The following is a 17717-nucleotide window of genomic DNA, read 5'->3' on the forward strand; positions in this document are numbered from 1 at the left end:
TAGTGGTAGGATTTTACAAGACAGAAGTTAGGGTGATACAAATGGTGAAGAAAGCAGACTAATTCTGGCCCTTGTAATTCAAACAGTAGGACTTTATACTAGTCTTGTGCATTTGTACAGAATCATAATCCATTTCTATTTGTTTCATTTGTAAGGCATCTTTTTAATTTTCGAGTGCCTCTTCCAAAAAGGGCCAGGGCCTACAGTCGGGCACCCACTCGACACCCAGCACTTGGCTGCAGACCCTGGTGCTTTGGGCCTGCTCGCCACACACACACTCTCCTTGGAAAGTGAGAGAGTGTGTGGTGAGTAGGCCCAAAGTGCCTCTTACTCGGTGCTCCTGGCAAGTGCTGGCACCTTGGGCCTGTGTTCACCACACACACACACACTTTCCAAGGAGAGAGTGTGTGGCAAGTGCCAAAAATCAGCTGACAGAATGGTTACCATTCCTATTTTCATTTCGTTTTACTGTTATTTCCATACCAGAGGGGGGTGTACCATTTCATGCCTTCCGAATGAACAAAACGGTACAAAAATACGAATTAAACGGATGAAACAGTAACCTGGCCCATTACTACTTTATACATTAAAAAGCCCTATGAATCATGTCTTGAATTTGAGTTTATGAAGACAATCAGAATCTCAGTGGCTGATGTGATAGATTTACAGTAGATTGAATTGATTCTGATTTGCACTAAAAGTTGTTTCACCAAAAGAGAAAGAGAGAAATTAGATTACAAGTTTATCAGGACCACACAGCAAATATATATACAATCAATGACATTATGTATCTTTTGTTTTCAGTTTCTCTACTTTTTTGAGCTAGAGAGTCAATTGTTCCACTGCAGCGTATAACACAGATCCTGAAGTCCTGGCATATTAAATAGTAACCCATTGGGATGTGACAAGACAAAAATAGGACCAGAGTATAGCCAACTTTGTTTTTAATTAGAGTATATATACTTCCAAACTGGATACACTAGAAATTGGCAATGCAACATAAATGCAAAGAAATATACCAGTTACTGTCAAAATGACCCTGTACAGCCTTATAATGCAAAAAAGCTTTATACAATACAAATTTCCATTAATGTACACAAACCTTGACAGTGTGATATCTGAATATGGTACAACAAGTTAAAAAGGGCCGGGGGGAAGCAAGGAAAGTGCTGAGAATGTAACCAAATTACTGGATGGAAAACAAGAAAACCAGCCTATCTTCAAGAATGCATAGTGAAAAAAGCAGATACAAACCGAGCCTGTTGGTAAAAACGTCAAGTCTTTTAACAAGCAAAGGATATCTATAGGGAGCATTCCTATCTTTAGCTTCAGACAGCCAACAAATTACTGTGTATGCAAGGGCTTGGATAAATACTGTATTTTTTCCTTAAAAAAATAATAAAAAACACCTCCAGATGCATTTTTTTCTCTCTCATTCAGAACTCATGTATAACGAACGTTCCGGAAATAATTCAATGTTCAAAGTGCTAAATAAAGCTGCCCAATTATATCAAGCATTACTATGACAAGACATCAATACAAAAAGAAAATGGTTAAACCCAAGGCATTAAGTTGCTTACAGCATCATAATACTCTCATTCCTTGCAGTTCCTATGTATATTGCACCATTTGGTTTACAGGGGGGAGAAATCGCTTAACATTCCTATGCATGCGTAGCTTACCTGCTGACAATCCACTATTTTTTTTCCTTTTATTAGAAACACCTTGAATATATTTAGTTAACTGCAGCAGCTACTTGTGGAAACACAGCCCCTTTATACTTGCCATAAGGCAGCGGTGGGCACCCTTGTCCCGCCAGAGTTTTTGGACTACAACTCCCATTGTCCCTATCAAACACTGGGTGGGAGTTTATCTTCTCCTTGCTAATGAAGGAATTAATTTAACCCTTCGGATTGACATGTTGTCTATTAGCAGGCAAATCCTTCTTTTCTTAAGTGGAGCCTGTTCTTTCAGCGATAAATCTGTAGTTAAGTAAATAATTCAAGACTGGAGAAAAATGCCCTCCCCTGATCTACAGAAATAGCTTTGGAAAATGAGAAATTATAAACTCTTTGTGTGAACGTGTGCTTGCCAGCGTTGCATACAGCAGCATACTGGGTGAAGAAGGCCTATTGCAGCTTGCTGGGACATCTCTCATGAGCGGCCACCTTGTCACTGCCGGTAACTCTCTACTGAGATGTCACTTTCTCATCTTCATCCTTTCTTGTGCCTATTTGGAAGATCTGTGTGTGATTCTCTGCCACATATTAAGTGCTGGTGATTCCTACTAGGCTTTTCCATATTCTTCTCATAGATTGGGATGGGATGCTACAAAAATGTCATAGCCCACGACACTCTACTGACCTTTCCTTAGTCAATGTTTTGCCACACAATCAGCTCATACAAATACTTTTAACACCACTGGGTGAAATAAAGTGTATCAAGATGCCTGTGTTGGGGACAATTTAAACATCATCTTATTTGTTGTCGAAGGCTTTCATGGCCCAAATCACTGAGTTGCTGTGAGTTTTCCAAGCTGTATGGCTGCGTTCCAGAAGCATTCTCTCCTGATGTTTCGCCTGCCTCTATGGCAGGCATCCTCAGAGGTTGGGAGGTTTGTTGGAAACTAGGCAAGTGAGGTTTATATATCTATGGAATGTCCAGGATGGGAGAAAGAACTCTTGTATTTTTGTAATATTCTGGTCCCAACCCATCCAATCCTAGGCTCATTCCAGGTTTTAAATTATCTATAATTTCCTCAATCTCTTTCTCTGATATTGCTTGTTCCATAATTAGTCTGTTTCTTGGATCTTTATTTTCCATTGTTTATCTACATAAACATTGTAGATAAACATTGGCTGAGAAAGGCGGTATAGAAGTAAAGCAAAAAAATAAATACATACTCTTCAACTTTCTTTCTAGGTCCTTCATTTGCTGTATATAGATCCTGATGAAATTCCTGAAATATTAGTATTTTATCCTCCATTTTCATGCTTTGTTTTTCATCTCTACTTTTAATCACAGTTATTATTATTTTTGTTTCCTAGTTGCATTAGCTAATTATTTAGAGTTTCTTTTGCTATACTCAAAATACTCTCTGTTTAAATAAATCAAATCTCTCTGTGTCTTTTTGACCCCTCTTTTTCAAGTTTTTTTTCCTCTTTGCTATGCTCATTCTATCTTGTTCTGTGGATTTCAATGGTTGATGAAGCAACCTGGACACAGCATATTATCTGAGAATACAGAAATGCTGGACCACTCTAACAACCCCCATATCAGACAACACAAAAAAGCCATTCAAATCCACAAGCATGTGGACAATTTTAACAGAAAGGAGGAAACCATGACAATGAAGAAAATCTGCTACCAGTATTGAAAAAAATTCTAAAATCAAGACAGTAAATAAAAAGAAAGACTCAAACAACAGGGGAATTCCTGACATGAAACAATCAGGGCCAGCTAACACCTCCCAACAAAGGATTCCCCTAGGCAGGAATCAGCCAGTCTTTGAAACTGCAAGACCATTCGATGCTAATCAAGGTGGCCAATTGCAACATTCACACCTGCCTCACACAGACAAGAGCTCTTCCTCCCAGATATATAAACCTCACTTGCCTAGTTTCCACAGACCTCACAAACTCTGAGGATGCCTGCCATAGATGTGAAAATGCTTCTGGAACATGGCCTTACAGCCCGGAAAACTCTCAGCAACCCAGTCATCTTATTTTATTCTTTGTTATACTTCTACATTGACTCTTGTTCCTTCTGTGTTAATGTAATGTAACCTACCTAGTTAAACCGGCTTTTTCCCCTTCTTGTCCTCCATTGAGAACAGTTTCTGGTCTTTGATCTGTTATATAGATCTGTACTTCTTCTCCTTCTTATGTGTTTAGTGGAGGGAGCTGGCAGTGGTAATGATAATGACAGACAATAAACATCAGTGCATGGGCAAGGAAGAACATCTTGGGGAGAGTTAACAATGGACTTAGATCATCTAATAGGAATGCAACATTTGCTTCTTACTGCAATAAAGTGCAATATTTATGTCATTTTAATGACCACAAAATAAGAGCTTTAAGAAAAATATAAAGTTAGCTTCCTAGAAGAGTATACTCGAGTAGGTATCAACAAAATGATATATAGGAATACAAGTAACATGAAGAGTAATGTTTATAAGGACACACATTTTTTTGCCAATATAACCAAACCATTGGGCATACAAAAGAGAATTGTATAATTAAACAGCACCTTTTTTTGCTCTTTCTGCTTAAAAGAACTCGCCATTAACTTTTCAAATATACAATCTGGTACTTTTTCAGACAACAAAACCTTTTTTCTACACTTCTTATCTTTATTTATTTATGTTTTTTGCTCGTGAGAAACATATTAGTGCAAGACTCAAGCACTGTGCAAAACCTGCCTTTATTTAGTCTGAGCATTTCTACCCAGAATTCACCAAACCCTTCCTTTTTTAATATCCCCTTTCCTAGATTTCATCATGGTTGAATGTACACTCTTGATTTTGCAAAACAACATAACCACTGAATTGAGGCAAGAATGATCATGTTTGATCTCATCTGAAGACTGCTTCCTATTATTTTCTCACCCACCCCCTTCCCCATGTGCTAGTCTTGCCTTGCATCAGTTTGAACTGAGCACATGCCTTTAAATCACTAATTTTCTTAGCAAACTAGACAGAAGCATAATGGGGAAAATACTGTATTTCTTCAATTCTAAGGCACACTTTCTCATCCATGTAAACATCTCTAAAATTGGGGTGCATTTTATTAGGGGCATTAATTAAAGATTTCCCCTGACCCACTTCCTGTGGACTGAGGGAAACAAAACTTGGCACAGTTATTAGTCCTTCTCTGCATAGGTGCCACCTAGGGACACACACTTCTCCCATCTTTTTAAGCAACTGTAAACAACTTGCACAGGTTGCTCCAAAAGCTACACTGTGACTTCAGAAATCAGAATCTCACCATCTGAAAAATGTTTGCCCTTCAAAAATAACTTCATTGTTGGAAAGAGGTGGAAGTCTGATGGTGTGAGGTCGGGTGAATACGGGGGATGCGGCAGAATTTCAAAGCCACAGGAGCATGCTTCCATTTGGGCAACATGTGAGTTGTGAACTGGTGCATTGTCTTGCAGAAGGTGGACACCTTTGGTGAGCATGCCACATCTCTTGGTTTTGATGGCCTCTCGCAATTTCCGCAGCAGTGAAGCATATTATGCCCTAGTAATCATGGTACCCTTTGCTAGGAAATCCATCAATACTACTCTGTGTTGGTCCCAAAATACTGTTAGCAAGACCTTGCCTGCCGAGAGTTGGGCACGTGCCTTCTTTGGAGGCGGTGAGTCATGATGCTTCCATTGCATCAACTGGACTTTAGTCGCAGGATCATAGAGATGGACCCAGTTTTCATCCTATATGATCGGTCTGTTGAAAAACTCCTCCTGGTTTCCATGGCACATTGTCAATAGAGCCTGAGAACATTCCACTTGTCCCTGCTTCTGGAAAGGTGTGAGTAGCCAGGGGACCCAGTGAGCAGATACCTTATGCATGTGAAAATGATCTTGCATGATTTTTTTCCATGCACCCCACACTAATATTGACAATTTGGGCTAGGTGGCAAATGGTTATGTGACAATTTTCCAAAATGGTGACCTCCACTTGCTGGATGGTGTGTTCATCAATAGCAGAGTGGGGTTGCCCTGGAATCGGAGCTGTTTACACCAAAGTCCGACTACATTTGAATTGATGATGTCAGTTCTTGACTACATCAAATGATGGGGAATCATCACCATAAACCTCTTTAATCTTATTGAACGTCTCCTTTGGTGTGCGGCCTTTCAAATAAAGGAACTTGATGACTGAGCTGTATTCCACTGACTCCATTATCAGACCTCACACCATTTCAGCACCTGTAAAATCAAGGCCATTAGCAGTTCTGAGTTGTAAATTGGCACCTAACCTATAGATATTTATAACATTACACATGTGCAGCTTCAATGTCCTGTGATAAATAGAAGTGGGTCAGGGGAAATCTTTAATGAACGCCCCTTGTAGAATCATACGTATTTTATTTTTTGGTGGTGGTACTGAAATTTGTGTGCGTCTTACAATTGACAGCAATCTTAGAATGGAAGAAATACAGTAATTTAAATGTAGTGCATACGTTCCATTTAAAATGGATGCTGGCATGCTGAACTTTGCTCCTGGACAGCTGCACTATACTCAAGTACAAAAAAGTATTGGGGGGAAAAACAGCCCATAGTTTACACGATTATAACAGAAGACCTTGGACATGCTCAAAATGCACTTGCTGTTTAAAGGACCGGGTGCTCTTTCCTGTATGTCAGTATTCTATATTCCAGGCTGCTTCATACATTTTTCTTCTATAGACATAATCTCTGTGTTGGAACATGCATCTGCACTACAACATTTCCAAAAGAGGCAGAAGTGCATTGTTTTTGTTTGTTTTCATGGAACACAACCTCCAAGCAGCATAAATGTGCAGAGGCTAACCAATTTGTGGTAGAGAGAGAGAGAGAGAGAGAGAGAGGTAGGGAAAGAACACATTCATATTATGACAAACATGACTGGGTATAATCCATTTGCCCATGCAGAGATTATTTCCATGTTGAAAAATGGTAACATGTGAAACAGCCCTCAACTTGCAAGGCTGAAAATAATAGTTTCTTCTCAACTACTTCTGCCCTGATCTTTGAATTCCCAGAGAGGAGAATTCCTAACCAACAACTATTCTATAGCACATTCGAAGTAGTACTGACAGGTTTGCCAACACTGCTTGAACCAAGCATTGCTGTTCCCATGTTCGGATAACTGCAAAAGAAAGAGAAGCAGGCAAAGTGGTGAGCATGGAGAACCGCAATCATTATCGCAAGGGGCAAGGGTGCTGCTCAATGGTAGGTAGAGCACATGCTTTGCATGTATCGAAGTCCCAGGTTCAATCCCCAGCCTCTCCAGGCAAGAGCTTCTCAGGCGACAGATGCTGGGAAAGACTTCTGCTTGAGAAGCTTGGAGAAGTGCTGTGCTGCCAGGCAGAGCAGACAATACTAGGCGAGATGGACCACTGGTCTGACGTGGTATAAGGCAGCTTTATGTGTTCATATTAAATAAGCCATTACAAAAGGATGTGCAAAAGTAATGTCATGGCACACTGACTCTCTTTCAGACACATTCGCACTCACAAACCCAAAGGAAAATGCATCAGTATGTAATCTTAGCAAGTGCTGATTGCCATTAAGGACACTCTTGTTCAGCGTTAAACAAGACAAAAAAAGAGTTTTTAAGTTAAGAGTGCTGGGGACATGCCTCTGAAAGTAGAAGAATGAAGGAGGTCACCTCTCTGAAGTTTTTAATAAAGCAGCCTTCATGTCAATGCATTAAAGAGACACACAGAGCCATTTTGTTTTCTTATATCTCACGACTAATGATCTATAGTACAAAGGTTCAGCTAGCCATACCTGGGTATGGTTTGCAACAACGTATATACCTGCTGGGTGTCTCTTGGGTGTGTTTGGAGTATTTTTGGTACAGAATGTGGCTGCCCTCAGACAGTTTCTGCCCTTTCGGTGAGTCCAAGGTAGGCGAGGAAGGAGTGCTTCGGCGATGTGTCACCCAGGCGTACAGTCTGTGGCTGGGGCGCATGGAATGTGATCTCAAAGTGGTTCTTAGGAAAAAACATGGTCAAGGGAATGAGGTGGGCAAACTCAGAGTTTCGATACTTGTCAAAACAGAGGGAAGTGCCATTGATGGCCAAGGCCTTAAGTGCCAGGTTTGGCTCCGCACCCCCACTTTGAGCAGCCGTCATGGCCACTGTTTGGAGAGCCTGGGAGGCGGACATCATGGAAAGAGGTGACAAGAGGCTCCGGGGACTGCTGCCTGCAAGGAGAGGGCTGGCTTCCTTAGAGCTTGATCCCTGGCCCTTTTTCTCCTCTTCGAAGCAGTCCCCGTTTTGGTGCTTCTTCACATGGCGGCTGAAGACAAAAGGGTGGGTGGTCTTGAAGAGGCACTCTTCGCAGCTGAAAGTCTGCCGCGGTGCATGCTTGAGCTTCTTGTGCAGGTTGAGATTGTCTTTGCGCTTGCAGCTGTAGCTGCACTGGTCACAGTGAAAAGGGCGCTCCCCAGTGTGTACGCGCACATGCTCGATCAGCTTGTTGGCCGTCTTGGAAAGGTAGCCGCACTGGTCACATTTGTAATGGTTGCCAAGGCGATGCTCCCGAATGTGCATTTCCAGCTCCAACTGGTTGGCTTTCACTGCCTGGCAGATCCGGCACTTGTACTCCATTTTGTAGTGGGTCTTCAAATGGCATTCCATCGCTGCTGGACGGTTTGTGGAATAAATGCAGAACGGGCACCTATCAAGAACCAAACAGACACTGACACATGGGCCTAGATAGTCATCCACCCAAACAGATGCAACCCCATTAAAATTAGTATCATTCTCTTCAAGTTTAGGACTATTGGGAAAACATTTTAACCAACTAATGTAATATGAAGGGCCCCCTGGTGGTACAGCAAGTTAAACTGCTGACTTAAAGGTTGGCGGTTTGAAGCTGGGGAGCAGGGTGAGCTCCTGCTGTTAGCCCCAGCTTCCTCCAACCTAGCAGTTTGAAAACATGCAAATGTCAGTAGATCAATAGGTGCCGCTTCTGTGGGAAGGTAGTAGTGCTCCATGCAATCATGCTGGCTACATGATCTTGGAGGTGTCTACAGACAACACTGGCTCTTCAGCTTAGAAATGGAGAAGAGCACCATCCCCCAGAGTTGGACACAACTAGACTTAATGTCAGGGAGAACCTTTACCTTTTTAACGTAATACAAATACTAATCCTATTGATGAAACCCTAACTAGAGGAAGCCCAATTACATTTTTGAATGATGAGTCAACACTATAGATCCACTAAGTTTATTCTAGTTGGGACTAATAAAATGGATTCAAGGCTCTCATTTAGTATGAAATTTCTAACGTTTTGATGCCCAAAGCAGAGTCTAAGTGCACTTGTCAATGCCAGCACTTTACCAAGACTTGTGTATGGCATTGTTTCTACAGGATTGTTTTTCTTGTCGTCTCATCATGCAGCTTCCCTTTAAAAAAATGTTTTTGTCACCATTACCTTCAACTCTTCTAACTCTCCTTGCTTTTAAAACTGCTACTGCTGCAGAAGCAGATGCATAGACACTCCCATGATTTGTGGGATCATGTGACTTTCCACATAGAGAGGAAAGGGGCCATCCCTCTGTGAGGCCTTTCTGGTGAGCAAGCCCCAAACAAGATCTGCATTGTTCCAATTTGGCTGCAACACGTGTAACCTGAGGCTATGACACCTGGAATCCAGCTTACATGGCCACTGCTGATATGGGCCAGGCAGCTCTAAGAGCCTCACACCCCAAAACTAACTTCAAAAATCAGAGCTTAAGTTAAAAGCTTCAAAGTTAAGCTTTAAATAGTAGTTGCTCATATTGCTGTTATCACAGCCTTTCTCTGGGGCCACCTTGATGCCTTATGAAAGACCCCATCCTCAAAGCAAATCACTGGGTTATTGCAAGGAGCCATTTTTCTGCAGTGACAAATGCTATTCAAAATTAAATTTTAAATTAATTGTATTTGCTGAAGCAGCAAAAGTGGCAGCTGGTTGGTGGGCAACAGGTGGTAGATGCAGGTAAAGGGCAGCCCTGGAAGTGGCAGATGGGTGTGTGAGTGCTCAACTGTCCTTTCTGATCTGCTGAATCAGTCGTAGAGCTCAGTGTCGCTTGTGGAAGGGCCGATCCTGAATTCTTGCTACACAGTTCAGACTCCAGCCCCTTCCTTCCTATATCTTTCTATCATAGAGCCATCTAAAGCAGTTTGTCTCACCTTGGCATGTGCATTCTTGGACTTCTTAAGACATAAAATGGCAAGCTGCTCCTTTTATGAAGTTGACAAATGCAGGCAGATGCCTTTGAAATGAGTCATTCTGGTCTGTTTTGCCTATTATCTTTCAATGAGGCATCCTGGTAACGCAGGGATGAATCCAACCCACATGTTCATCCATTCACCATTACATCTGACAGATACATGTGTTTACATGCAGTGGATACTCATCCTTGCTCCAGGTTTCTAAACTACTATTTATAAACAACATTTTGTTCTGCACGGTCAAGGATTGTTTTGGACCAAAGTACTTTTAAGAGTGACTGCCTCTGACTCATGGGTGGCCTGATCAGTGAACTGTAAAAAAAATGTTTTTAGGGGGGTTGAACGGAGTGGAGATTTGCTGTTATGTATTGCTGGTTCTAGTAAGATAATTGCATATTTTTTCAGAGTGCTTTTAAATTGGAAAAGCATCCCACATGTTTTAGAACTAAAGAATTTTTAAAACATGAGAAGTGGTTCTAAATATTTCACATGCAAAGGAGGGTTTAATTATTTGAACTATTTTAGCTGCTACTATAGTAATGAAAAGGGTAAAGTTTCTCCTTGACATTAAGTCGTCATGTCCGACTCGGGGGGGGGGGGTGCTTATATTCATTTCTAAGCTGAAGAGCTGGTGTTGTCTGCCAACACCTCACAGGTCATGTGGCTGGCATGAATGCATGGAATGCTGTTAGCTTCCCACCAGAGCCGTACCTAATGATCTACTCACATTTACATGTTTTCAAACTGCTAGGTTGGCAGAAGCTGGGGCTAATGATGGAAACTCATCCTGCTCCCTGGATTCAAACCACTGACTTTTTGGTCAGCAAGACACTATAGGGGGGCTATAGTAATGTAGTATTATAGTAATGTAGTGGGGTTGTGTTGGCACAGTGGGATAAACCGCTAAGCTGTGAAACTTCCTGACTGGAAGGTCGGCTGTCCGAATCAGCGGTATGGGGTGAGCTCCCGTTGTTAGGCCCAGCTTCTGCCAATGTAGCAATTCAAAAACATGCAAATGTGAGTAGATTAATAGGTAGGTACCGCTTTGGCAGGAAGGTAACAGCACTCCATGCAGTCATGCTGGCCACATGACCTAGGAGATGGCTACGAGCAATGCTGGCTCTTCAGCTTGGAAATGGAGATGAGCACATACCCCCCCCCCCCACATCTCATTAATGTGTAGAATGCTATATGAAAAAGAGCAGTCACCTTGAAAAGGACTTGTATTGTTAAGTTTCCACAGAGAGTATCAAATCAAAACCAAACTCTCCTGCTGATATATTATGGGGATTTAGCATTCTAGCACATGGAAATATCCTGTCCATTAGGATACAGTTAGTATCAATTGCTTTCTGGGACAGATTCAGGCATTTTCCATTTTCAGGTTGGGATGGTTGTTTAGTGTGTGTGTGTGTGTGTGTGTGTGTGCTTACAATCTGAGTATTTTGGACTACATTATGTTTCTAGCTCATGAAAGAGTTATTTTAAAGTCTGCAAGGAAGTGCTATGCATGCCTGATTGGCTCTCCCTCACAAACATGGAAATGGAGCTCACATTTCTGTAAGCAAAGCTTTATGCAGCCAACTGCTACTATAAGTTACCTTTCCCTCTATGTTTTTTTCCAGCAGAGGATTCAAGTGACTTACAGTGTATTTACACTGTAATTAATGCAGTTTTACACCACTTTTAACTGCCATGGGCTCAATGCTATGGAATTGGTAATTTGGTGAGGCACTGTTGGAGGAATATTCTGAGAGTGCTTTGGATTGCGAGAAGATCCAACCAGTCCATACTTTAGGAAATAAAGCCTGACTGCTCATTGGAGGGAAGGATATTAGATGCAAAGATGAAGTACTTTGGCCACATCATGAGAAGACAGAAAAGCTTGGAGAAGACTGATGCTGAGGAAAATGGAAGGAAAAAGAAAGAGGGGATGACCAAGGGCAAGATGGATGGATGGTATCCTTGAAGTGACTGGCTTGACTCTGAAGGAGCTGGGGGTGGTGACGGCCGATAGGGAGCTTTGGCGTAGGCTGGTCACGAAGAGTCGGAAGCGACTGAACAAATAAACAACAATAACTAACACTCTTTGGCAGAGAAAACTAAAGACCTTGTAAAACTATAATTCCTATGATTCCATGGCACTGAATCATACCAGTTCAAGTGGCATTAAATTGCATTAATTCTACAGTGTAGATGCACCCTAAATGTGTTTGGTTGACCTGTAAGAGGTAAAGATAACCAATAGATCCCAGACACGCATGGCTCCCCTATAAGGATCTCCCACCCCCACCTCCCCATTTTTATCAACGCAATAATTGAGATGCTGAACACAGTAAAAGTTTGTGTACTTGCTTTCCTTACTTGAGCCCACCGGTGGGGACAGTGTGGCATTTCTTGTGCTCCAGTAATTGCTCAGGAGTCTTCATGAACTTGTGGCACACATCACATTCAAACATCCGTGTGATAAGGTGGATTTGCAAATGGCGCTCAAACATATTTTTTGTTTTGCAGACAAAGTTACAGAAAACACATTCAAAACCTGCAAGAGGAAACCACAGACACTATTACCTAAGCCACACACCACAGCCTTGCGTTAAGTGGACGAGCTGACTTGGCATCCATTTCGCCAACATTTTACCTTTCTCTGACTTTTCTTCCGCATTTAATATGGTCTGGCTACCAGGCACTACGGAAATAACTAGCAGGTTGTTTGGACCCTTGGGTTTGGGGCTGATATCTGCATCCTCTTTACTGTTGGCAGAATCACTAAGTGCGGACAGGGAAGAAGAAGAAGGGCTGTTTGAATCACTGGGTGTCTTTCTCTCTTCACCTACAGAGAAAACAAAATCAAAACATTAACTTGCTTATTAGTAGAAGCGTTGTCACAATACATCAGTGCTCCAACCATCGTGAAATCCATTTTCAGAAATCATTCTTGGGAAACTGCATGGACAACTTCATGTTATGCAGTCCTCACCCAACCCATGTGATCTACAGTACATGGATAATCTTTTTGCCACACAGAGATGTATCTCCTTCTCCAGGTCTTGCAACAGTCATGTGAAGAGTTTGGGACAGTTTTGGACTATAGATACCCAGATCCTCCCACCAGAGTTTTTGACAGCTGTAGTCCTCAAAGTCATCCTTCCAAGTCTAACTAACCATGTCTAACTAATTTGTTAAAGCTAAAATAAGGCACCAGTCTTGTTCATAGGTTTTCTATGTTTACTACATCCAAGGTTTTTCATATTTAAGTGATGTACAGCTTTCAAGAGCCTTTTTAAATAATAAAAATCCTTGCTCTTATAATCGAAGGCTGGAGTAAATGGTTTGACAGCAATCTGTCTCCTGTGTACCTGCCAAGCGACCACAGTGTCTAGACACCTTACCTGATGTCAGTGTGACACATATGTTTGATTTTTTTGTATTTGAGCAGAAAGTTGGCACAAGATGGCCAGTGATGGGTTCCAGCCACAACTTCTATTCTATCCTGTATAATGTTAGAATTCTGCAATTTAAAAAGCAATGCTCCTAAGTTTAAACATTTGACTTACTTACATGGATTTACTACAGCTATTGGGAACTTTGTGCTCTTCAGATGTTTTGGACTGCAACTCCCATAATTCCTTACCATTAGCCATCCTGGTTGGGCGTTCTTCAATTTTCAAGATCAGCAGGATAGCAATTGACTTAACACACCTTATAATAACACTAGTAGGGGACTCTGGGCAGATTCCAGCATATACAAGACACAAGGCAAACATTCATTCACCACCAACAGCAATAAGATCTACCAACTGAAAGGGTGCCAGTTCGAAGCCCGGGTTGGAGTGAGTACCCGACTGTCAGCCCAGCTCACTGTTCACCTAAGCAGTTCAAAAACAGCTTAGAGCTGTAAGTAGAGAAATTAGGTACAGCTTTAAAAAAAAGCGCGGGGGAGGTATTTTACAACACCATAAAAGAAAAAGGCCAGAAAATGTGGTGACCAAAAGGAAGGAGGAAGTCCTGATGGCTCTTAGTCATAGAGGACGGAGTGACTACACCCCCCTGTGGCTGGATTGAGCACAACCTCCAAGGCACCGAAAAGCTGGATGTTGACACAACATATCTCCTTTCTGTATGTTCTGTCCTATAATGCCTCAAAACTATGAAACACAGACACACAGATAATGGTAAAGTCTTCCTTTTCATCTCCGGCTCTGGGGGTGGTGCTCATCTCCATTTCTAAGCTGAAGAGCCTGCATTGTCCATAGACACCTCCTGGTCATATGGCTGGCATGACTGCATGGAGTGCCGTTTACCTTCCTGCTGAGGTGGTACCTATTGACCTACTCACATTTACATGTTTTCGAACTGCTAGTTTGGCAGGAGCTGGGGCTAACAGCAAAAGCTCACCCTGCCCTGTGGATTCAAACTGCCAACCTTCCGGTCAGCAGCTGAACAGTTTAACCCATTCTGCAACTGTGCTCCCTTAAGGTTGTTTTTGTGGGAGAAGGGGATAATGTGGAGTTCACACAGCACGTGGCCCCCCTCCCAACTTCTAAATCCACCCCCCCCCATGGCCAATTGTGCCCCCAGAAGCCTTGGAGGGCACAGTATGCCAAGGCCTCCAGAATCTGCCCAGTTCTGTTCTAGGTCCTTCAAGAATGTTGTCATTCCAATCCCGTCATTTTCTTCCTGTTTCTATAGTCAGAAAAACCTCCCCTGTTTGTCAATATTGTTTCTATCTTCTTCCTTTCCACAAATTTTTTTTTAAAAAAATAAAAGAGGAGAAGATGGGATAGCTGCACTGACTTTGACAGGCACAGATAGTAAGCTTATAATCAACCTATGTCTGTGTACTTATAATGACTGGACGTCCTCTTTTCATCCTCTTTTGACACCATTTTAAAAACATGGAGAAGAACTGGAACAATGTCTAAGGTGTTCTGTCTCAGGTTGACACAGGTTCCTTATTTTTCCACTGATTTGCACCAGGACAGGGGGCACTAACTGAACAAAGTTTCTCCCTGTTTCCTTGCTGTTCTTCAGTTCCCATCTACTGCCAACAAAGAGGATGATCAAAATAGTTGGAATGATCAAAATAGTTGGAAAGGAAATAAGCTAGAATTGCTTGGTTTGTTAAGAAAGAGCCTACGACTCACCATTATTTGTGAGCATGTGCGAAACTCCCTAAGTTATTCTTGCACAAGGATATTAACTCCTGTTTGCAAAAGATATCCAGGAATATATCTTCAGTACATTATAGAAAGCAGTTGCAAATGCAAACACACACAGAAAGTATAAGGAGGTGGACAGTGCCAGATCTAGCAATAGCTCCCCTAATGGAAACAGCAGGGACTTGGAAACACTCTGTACAACAGACTCAGACATTCAAGAATCACACTGAACAAAAAAGAAAACAAAGTGATAAATGATGCCATTTAAACTTATGGCATAATCTGGAATTCAGTTTGGCCTTGACCACTACCAGTAGTGCCAGTAGGAGGCTGCCACGGAATGGTCCAACTGCTATGGCACCATTAAACTGCAGAGTTTGGAATTATTTCCTTGTTGAATGGGTGGCTTGAGGATTCTGGCAGTTGTAGTCCAAAATGAAACTTTCTCAATCTGTGCATCAGAGGAAATAGCAGAAATCATAAGAGAAGACAAACCCAAACCCAAATAGAGGTGATCACCTGTGTGCTTGGTGGCGACATGAGCCTTCATCTCTGACTCTTCCATGGTCACAAAATCACAGGCTGTGCAGCAAATAGAAAACATCCACTGTTCTTTATCCACATGAAGCGACATATGACTGACAAACTGGACATTCATCTCAGTTTCAAATCCACATACATGACAACTGGAGGCAAGAAAGAGTTAGAAAAAATTCAGGAGCCTGTGCCTATTTGATGCCTTTGTGACAAAGATGAACACTGCTTCCCTCCTTTCAACCTGGCCAGTATCTGGTTTTGCAAACTTAGTCTTCTCTGTGCTGTTCAAATTGCACGGGGATACTCTTTTGTCTGCTGAACTGCTTGTGAACTGAGAGCCATGCCAAGCTGATTAAGGGCAGGCACAAGGCAACAATCCCAAACATGCTATAATGATGCTAAATAATCATAAAGTTAATTAAAAACTACAGGTTCCAGATGCTGCACATCACCTAGCCATTTCCTTTGGGCAATAAGATGGGCTGCAGCCTTGCCAAGATATTTAGTCAGGCTGCTATGTGGCCAAATGGAGAGCTTGCTACACACTTCAGGAACAGCTCCCAAGCTTTGGATAGAATCCCATGTCAGGTTGGGCTCTCGTGCAGAAATGCCTGGCATTCTCAACACACACAAGTCAAAATGGGCCCAGGGATTTCTTCTGCCTGACTGGGCAAAAGTACTAATCGGCTATGCAAACACAAGTGCTTCAGAGAGACATTCTGCAATCAGCTTTCAGTCCTGCTAGTATTGACAGCCATGGAAAAAATGAATTTCATAAGCCAGATATGGCTTGAGAGCCAAACTATCTAAGGAATAGCCCTAAGAACTTCCTCATTTTCCTAAGACCTTCAGGCTGTACATCCTATTGTAGCTGAGGAAGCTGAGATATGAATTTGTGATCAGGACAGAAAGATTCCACTGCTCTTATTGCAAAGGTTATTTTTAGAGTACAGTATTTCAAATGGGATTTACATTCAAAAGGTATCTTTTCTAAACTTAGATTTTAAATGTGCACTGAAATCAGATTAAATTGGAATCTTAAGATCTGTTTTTACAGCTTCTGTATGCTTTTTCAATAAAGTCAATCCAGTATATTTTTAATTAAGTTTTTTTTAAAAAAAAAACATTGCTTACTTTAGATTATTGTAAGTCAGCTAAAATGGCAGGTGCTTAGAAAGGCTGGGTATAAACCTAAGTATATATGTCTATATGAATGCACACATAGAAATAAAATGGATTTCAAGGATTTAAGGAATTACTTCTAAAACCAAAAACCGCATGCACATTCCAGTCAATTTCCTCAGAATGAGTAGCACTTTCCTAACGAAATAGCCAATACCAAATTCAAATACAATCAGTCCTGTAGTTTTTTTCCATGCCAGGAGTGACTTGAGAAACTACAAGTTGTTTTTGGTGTGAGAGAATTGACCATCTGCAAGGACATTGCCCAGAGGACACCCAGGTGTTTTACCATCCTTGTGGGAGGTTTCTCTCACGTCCCTGCATGTGGAGCTGGAGCTGACAAAGGGAGCTCAACCGTACTCTCCTTGGATTAAAACCTTTGACCTGTTGGTCTTCATTCCTGCCGCCATAAGGGTTTAACCCATTGTGCCACCAGGAGTTCCTAGCCCCTATAGAGGCCACTTGGAAACATGCAGACAGATCAACAGGCTAACTTTTGGAATATAGCGGCTTGCTAAAAAGATCAATAGATTTCACTATACCATTGCACCCTGTTTTGCATGGCCTGAAGTGGTGTGATTTGCCACATAAACAAAAGACCTATATGGCATGTAGCTATACTTGGAGTCAAATATCATTTGGATTCCAAGTGATCTCTGTGCATAGGGCTCTTTCACAGCAGACAAAACAAATAAAATTAATGAAGTTATCTAGGAGCAAATGGCTCCATAGTTGTTCTCAACTGTTACAGAACAGTGACAATTTGTGGCTTGCTGTATTTTGCTTCAGAGATGGAAAAAGTTAGTGTTTCACACTACAGCCTCCAGAATTCCAGATCCAGAAAACATGTTGGCTGGGATTTCTGGAAGCCATAGAAAAATGAATGAATGAATATTTTAAAATAATA

At 41.7% G+C, this 17717-nt stretch overlaps 1 protein-coding gene across 4 annotated transcripts in view; it reads right to left on the reverse strand.

Annotated features, from left to right (window-relative positions):
* Positions 1–927: 927 nt before the first annotated feature.
* Positions 928–17717, reverse strand: part of ZNF827 (zinc finger protein 827) — a 170876-nt gene continuing 154086 nt past the window's right edge. For 2 of the 4 annotated variants that reach the window (XM_060778876.2, XM_060778878.2), the window contains 4 exons: positions 15611–15777; positions 12571–12762; positions 12294–12471; positions 928–8388 (listed from right to left, as the gene is read on the reverse strand). In XM_060778876.2, the coding sequence (XP_060634859.2) occupies positions 7581–8388; positions 12294–12471; positions 12571–12762; positions 15611–15777 (1345 nt within the window). In that variant the 3' untranslated portion in view covers positions 928–7580. Of the gene's footprint in view, positions 8389–12284; positions 12472–12500; positions 12763–15610; positions 15778–17717 lie in introns of all 4 variants that reach the window. The other 2 variants (XM_060778879.2, XM_060778877.2) reach the window with 2 other exon arrangements.

Source organism: Anolis sagrei, chromosome 5, assembly GCF_037176765.1.
Source record: "Anolis sagrei isolate rAnoSag1 chromosome 5, rAnoSag1.mat, whole genome shotgun sequence".
Lineage (NCBI taxonomy): Eukaryota > Metazoa > Chordata > Lepidosauria > Squamata > Dactyloidae > Anolis > Anolis sagrei.